Raw genomic sequence first — 6759 nt, forward strand, 5'->3', positions numbered from 1 at the left:
ACTGACACATGGAGAGCAGGGAGTTACTTCGCAAGTGGAGAACCAGTGTTGACAGGGCCAATACAATCAGGGTGGATGTAGTCCACTCCCAATAATAGATGAGGAGGTGTCAATTCCAGGAGAGGAAACAGACTAACACGGCTACCCCCTGATACTGTACAATTGTGACATCAACACAGATTTGAGAGAAGTGTGTGAAAACTGTGTGTATATTGCCTGAGTTTCAAATACAGTAGCAGTTTCATATGACATTTTGTTCTATCTTGTGTTGGCGAGGGCATGGACTAGGTAGTCTGGTAGGTCTTTACCATCTCTAGCTTCTGGGATCCCATGCAGCTTCTCTTTTGTTTACTTACCATGTCATAGGGGTACCGTGCATTTCTTACTGCTGTACACACTGCTGCGGTCCAGCACTGGCAAGTAGGTTGCAACCACTACACAGTAGCTGACTTCAGGTTTCAAATCTTCTATTTTAACAACTTTGTCTGTTCCTTCATACGCCAGTATTTTGGTTTTCTACATATAGGGGGAGGGGGAAATCACAATCAGTATGCTCCTGTAATAAGTATTTCCATGGCCCGGCTTTGTTAAGGACAGCAGCATTGTACAGCCATGTTTAGGATGTGCGTGAGCCAACAACAGTATGTAAATAAAATAATTGATTAGCTTGTAGCATCTAAAAAGACCTAGAAAGACCGAGCCCCGCCCCAAAGAGCTCATTTAGGAATGATAAAGGAGAGCTGAAACACACTAACAAAGGGATAGGATAACAATTGGTGATACAATGATAAAGTCATGAATTATTTTCTAAAACCTCTAGATTCATTTAGTTATACATAAGCAAATCTGGAGGGTTAATTCAATTGTAAACAGAGGCTGTGCTAGCCCACTGAGGGCCCTAAGCAGAAATATTTTTGCACTCTCACCCCCGCCCAGATACTAATAAACTTGTTAAATAATTCACTTTAAATGAGAAAGCGAACAGGGGGCCCCCTTGAGCTGCTTGGGGCCCTATTGCTTAGTCTGCTTATGTCTAGCGCCGGCTCTGTTAAAGCAGGAAGGGTTTGCACAGGCTTATGTAATTCAATTTTTAGAAGTACAATGTGTACATGAACGTGCACTTACTTCATTTAGCATGTTGTTGATTAGAAACACTCGATATAATAGATCATAATAGTTTGTCATTGGTATCTTGCTGCCTCTTCTCCTTGTATAAGGTGAATTTGGAGCCTGGAGCTTTAATTTTATGGATTTGTTTCTAGGAGTCACATTTACTGATGGAGGTCCTATCTTTGCTAGAGTAATAAACAAAAATACGAAAATAATTATAACTGATTAATGCTTACCTCACAGTCCTGAACTGTAAGCCATTGGGAAAAAATAGACCATCAAATAATTTAATTCGTAATGTTACTATCTGTATCGTGGCATCATGTGGTACTTATAGCTGATGGGTTGCTTTTGAGGGTTTTTTTTTAAATAGTCCAAAGTTTTAATTTACAAACATGAGAAATATTAGCTCAAAAGATGAAAACTTGTGAAAGTTTGGTAAAATTCCATGTTGCTGTTCACAAGGTATATTTGTTGTAAGCAAAAGGGAATTTTCATGAGCTAGGACTTTCAGAATTGTCTGTGTGTTTGGATTACTCAAAATGGCTACCTTAAAAACATCTGTCTTGCCATGGACATCGTCCTCAGTGAGGGCAGGAGCTTTTGACATATTTGAAAAACATTTGGGTTTTTAAATAGCTATGGGGTAAATCTTGTGCAATTCCCAATGACATGGGAAGGCAGAATCAACCCAATGTTATTTCTTTTTTGGGTGGGTGAGTGGAGTAGGAGGGGGAAGGTGAGCAAGGGTGCTGGAGGTGCTGTAGCATCCCCTGGCTTGAAGTGGCTTCCATTATATACAGAGTTTACAGCTTGGTTCAGTGGCTCTCAGCACCCTCCCACTGTAAAAATTGTTCCACCACCCTTGAAAGTGAGACAGGTGAACATGTTCCATCACCCAAGCTACTGTCATAAAATACTAGTCTCTGTGACAAAGCTTAGTCTCAGTCTCAAGCAAATGGTTAAGGAAAACCTCAGTCCCTTACATTGTAATGAGGATTGTTAAGTCTGACTCTCACAGATCCATGAGATCAACTGTACCAATCAAAAGTGAGCTGGAAAAGCATGCTATCACCTCTTCTGTTGCTGCTTCTCTGTATATATCACTAGGATATATACCATCAAAAGAAAAAGTTATACATACACACATTTTACCAACTTCTAAATACAAGCTGTAAACCTACTGTGCCAAAACAAAGGTTCATCTGCTATGAACTTCCCTTCAAACTTGTTCCCCTGGTCCCAGGTAGAAGGAAATGTATTAGCAAGAAAGTTCAGCATGCAATTAGGAAACAGCACATAGAAGACACTGCAGTGCAGTAAAGGATGGTGATCACAGCTATACACCAAGCTTTACAAACTGTTCCTTCATTGAAAGATGTACTGTGTTCTTGAAAGCACTGAACTTCCACGTGACAGGTGCTGGTGTAGACCATTGGCAGGATGTTCCCATGCAGCCTATAACTCTTGACTTTCTGCTCCTTTTTTCCATAGCTTAAGGAGGACACATTTTCCCCCTTACTCTCGGCTTTCTCGATCCTTTGTCCAGACCTGGCTGTGGTGTTGAACGCTAATGAAAGTGCTTGTTCCCGCTCCAGGCCATTTAGTTATCTTAGGGGCACCCATTTCTTAAGTTAAAGAGAGTCAGCCTGCTCTGGTTTCTCAGTTATGTATAGGCATCTAATTAGTACTTGTGTGTACTCAAGCTAAGTGGAATTTTGTATAAAGTGTTTGTTTTGGAATAGCAATTTTCTTGAGAATGGCTGATTCCTGAGACCTAGATGTCTGACTATGATGCTCTGTTTCTGAATAAGGTTCTGACACCTGACGTCTGGATAACACATGCTTCACCCTGGGACTTGTACATCTTTTTGTTGCTCATCTGCCACACCCTGATTTAGCTAACATATCTTCTGCCTACCACCTGATGCAGATTGCATGTTTGTACTGTACAGCAATACTACACAGCTGTTTTATCCTGCATGGAGATTCTTGCTTGCTAAAGCAACTGAATTTTACTGACCTTCATAGTTCAGAGCCACCTAGGAATCTTTCCTCCCCCCAAGCAGTTTAACATTTTCACTATTCCTCAGCAGCATACTCTAGACAGAAGCATTGAATGTGAGTAGGCGCGGGCTGGTGGTAGTTATATATAGTCCAGTCTCTAGGGAAGTGAGCATCTTCCACAAGCACAAAGTGTACCCACAAAGTACCATTCACTCTTTAGGCAGAAAAAGGAACTTCCCCATCCTTCTCATGGCATTAACTTACTCTGAGATCAATAAGCCAGCAATGTGGAGGAGAACCAATTTGACATAATGTGTACTCTCTTACCATAGAAACCTTTACACTTTGTTGTAGAAGGCTAAAGATGACAAGCATTTAGCATTATAGAGGGCATCTTCAGTGAGGCCTCTAATTTTGCACCAGCACTTTTGTGTTTGCTGTCAACTATGACTACAGTACCGAGGCTGCAAACAATTACAGTCACAAGCAATAGAGCTTAGACTTCTAGCAACCCATTCTGTGGATACAAATGTGCATTCAGAACAAAAAGGATCATAGCGTGAAACAAAAGGTATACCCTAAGATTTAAGAACCACAATTTTAACTTGGTCTGCAATGTAATCATAATTTTTCTTTTGTTAAACTTTTAGTTATAAAGCGACTATTCAAAATTACAAGTTGTGGGGAAAAAACAGACATCCCTTGAAGAGAGAGCCCATATTTCTGTATACAGAATGGCTAAACACTTTCAGACTTACTTTCCCTCCATGGAGTAAATCTGCTGCTGGTGTTCCAATCTGAATGGACTCCAGCTGAAACAGATTTCACTCTGCCATAATAAGGTTCTCTGATATCAGATGTCTGATGTGTTAGGTCACAAAAAACTTCACGAATACCCCAACATTCTTCTTTATTTTTCCATTGGCTTTGCCCATACCTGTGGAGGGGGAGGGAGAGGGAGAGAAGGTGTAGACTTTGGTAATTTCTGACCATTGGTTTAAGGTTGTGCAGGTTCTGACGTTATAGTTCCACATCCAGTTGCTGAGCTGCACCCAAACACCAGATCCTCAGATCTGCCATGGCAAATAGCTTTTTCATCCAAGTCGATTGCAGGAAAAATTGATGTCATAGGTGCTTTCCAAAGTGTATTTCTGCATTTTTGTAAAGGAGACATAAAACTGAAGTGCTGACCGCTTCTTGTCATTAAAAACCTATGGCACTTTCCCCCCTCTAGATAAGGGGTGCTAGCTGTGGCCTACTGGATATTTTTCCATGGAGGCAAAATGTCAAATTGCCCATCTAAGCCTTCCTGCAGTTCCAATCAGCAAATGAAGTCTTGTTTCTCACTTCCTATTGCTGGGCACTGTGGCTTAAGGTTTCAAAAGTGACTAGTGATTTAAGGTGCCTCCATGTGGGATGCCCTACGTGATATGCCAGAGGGCAGGAGCTCTAATAACCAGCCCCCTTTAAGGTGTCTCAAAAATTGGACAACTGAAGACTGAGCACCCAAGATTACTAGTTGCTTTTGAAAATGTAGGCCAGTGAGATAGCACATTCCACCCCAGAGACAATGAGTGATGAAGATGCTCAGCACATTGCAGGGAGTTACTTGACATCATCTTTTGTGCTATTTGTAGCAATTGACTAAGTCGCCTCTTTTGAGGTAGCAGAGCCTGGCCATTCCCTGAACATAGGAAGGAAGAGAAGAGTGAAGTTTTTCAGTGAAAAATGCAGATTCAGCAACAGTGAAACATTTTGCAAATTCTTGTCAATTTCATTGAATGGTCATGGAGGGGAAAAAAACCACATTTTTTGAAGTCAAAATGTTTCATTTGAACATTTTTGCATTCAAAAAGACTGTTTCAAAATTGCACACTACTTTACTAATAAATAACAATAAAGCCATTTGAAAAGCTCAAAATTGAAACAAAACACTTTGACCCAAAATGAATTTTTCTGTGACTTTTCAGGTTGCCAAATATTTTGCTAAGCATTTCCTTTGGGTCAACCCAAAACAATTTTTGTTCTTGACTTTTTGGAACTGCCAGTGAACTGAAAAAAATCAGTTCTTGCTCAGTTCTACTTCTCAGCCCAGCTATCACAGACATAAAGACAAGCAGGAGCTGGGAGTTCCTCACTGTACTTACACTTTGTACTGCACAAAGTAGATAATGTCACCTGTGGCAGCCCTCCCAGGCTGCCAATGCAAGGTATTGTTGAAGTTTAATGAGTGAAATTCGACCTTTTGTGGTTTAATTAATTCCTGCAATTCTCGATTTCCTGAAACTAAAGGAAAAGAAACTGCAAATAACAAGTACTAAAGGATAGAAAGCATTTGTTTTAGACACATACAGAACTAAAGTAGTTAAATTGTAATTTGTGGTATTATTTTCTTTTACAGAATAGTGAATTTAGTGCCAGTAAAAGGGGCCATATTAACATCCTAGAAAATTGAAGCATTTTAAGTCAATTCACATCAGCAGTTTCTAGTTTCCCCAATGCCACCTCCCCCCCCACACACATGTCTCAACCATAAACGATAGGGATTATTATTGTTACTATTTATTATTTATGCAGTGCCCATAAACATGCTAGGGATGAGAGGCTCTGCATGCCCGTTCAAAATATTAACATCTTAATGGTCAATCAGGGTTCCATTTGTTGTGGTAGTTTGTGATGTCCAGTAAAAACTGATCTGAAATTTACCAGTTTATGCCACATAAGAAACTGAAAATTTGTCAGATGGCAACAATTTTCATGCTAATCTGAACCAGTTAACAAGCTTCAGAAGCATCCAATTTCCCTCTTTCAGTGATACAGACAACTACCTATTCTGTCGCTGACACTAGCATTATAACAGAATGAACTAAAACACATTAGTTAAAGTGACAGCTATAAAATGATTTTTAATGGGAAACATTTGTCTTAGCTTCTAATTCAGAACCTTGAAAGACAATAAAACCAACTAACATTTGGAAATGACAAAACTTTATACATTTGTGAAAACACCTAGAGATCCTGTCTGAGTCATTTGTCCAGATTCATTAAGAAAACCCAACATTGCCTCCACATCAAAAGAACTAGAAGTGTTTACTTACCAGTTACACCAGTCCAAAGCAAATTTATCAATAAGTACAGGGGGTAGTGTTTAATCAGCACGGTTAGAAGAGCAGCTGCATGGATGGAGAGCATCTCTGTAGCTCTTGGTCATATATAACCAAAAGTATCACTACTTTAAAAAGGAAGTGTGTGTCGTTCATAAGTATCATAATTCCATATTTAGTTCCCCTTTTGTTGGAGACCCACACGCCCATTAGCAAGGGTAGGTTTGGGCCCCAGGGTTGGGCAGGAGTTGACGAGACCCTGGGAAGCGGAGGGGCCGAGGTGACATGGCCTGAATTGGGTCTCCCTGCCGCAGGCTCCTTGGGCTTGGAGAGGGGAGAGGGACCCCTCTCAAGCCTCTTCTTTTTCCGGGGCACCGGGGACTGAGGCGGAGCCGTGGCAGTGCTATGACTCCTTGGAGTCCTTCCTCGGCACTGCCTCGCGCACTGTCGGCACCAGAGAAGTGTGCACTGGCGAGGAGATGCTGGGCATGGGTTCTGCCAACCCGGGGTCGGATTGCGGCCGGAGTGCTGCCTCCAT

The 6759-nt window shown here is 41.1% G+C and overlaps 1 protein-coding gene across 1 annotated transcript; it reads right to left on the reverse strand.

Moving 5' to 3' along the window:
* Window positions 1–360: 360 nt before the first annotated feature.
* IL22RA2 (interleukin 22 receptor subunit alpha 2) lies at window positions 361–6309 on the reverse strand. The gene is made up of 5 exons (XM_065402242.1): window positions 6216–6309; window positions 5265–5403; window positions 3876–4054; window positions 1126–1295; window positions 361–516 (listed from the first exon to the last, which is right to left on the reverse strand). The coding sequence occupies exons 1-5, from the start codon at window positions 6307–6309 to the stop codon at window positions 361–363; spliced, it is 738 nt and encodes a 245-aa protein (XP_065258314.1).
* Between the last annotated feature and the right edge of the window lie 450 nt (window positions 6310–6759).

The sequence above is a fragment of the Emys orbicularis genome, chromosome 3, assembly GCF_028017835.1.
Source record: "Emys orbicularis isolate rEmyOrb1 chromosome 3, rEmyOrb1.hap1, whole genome shotgun sequence".
Classification (NCBI taxonomy): Eukaryota; Metazoa; Chordata; order Testudines; family Emydidae; genus Emys; species Emys orbicularis.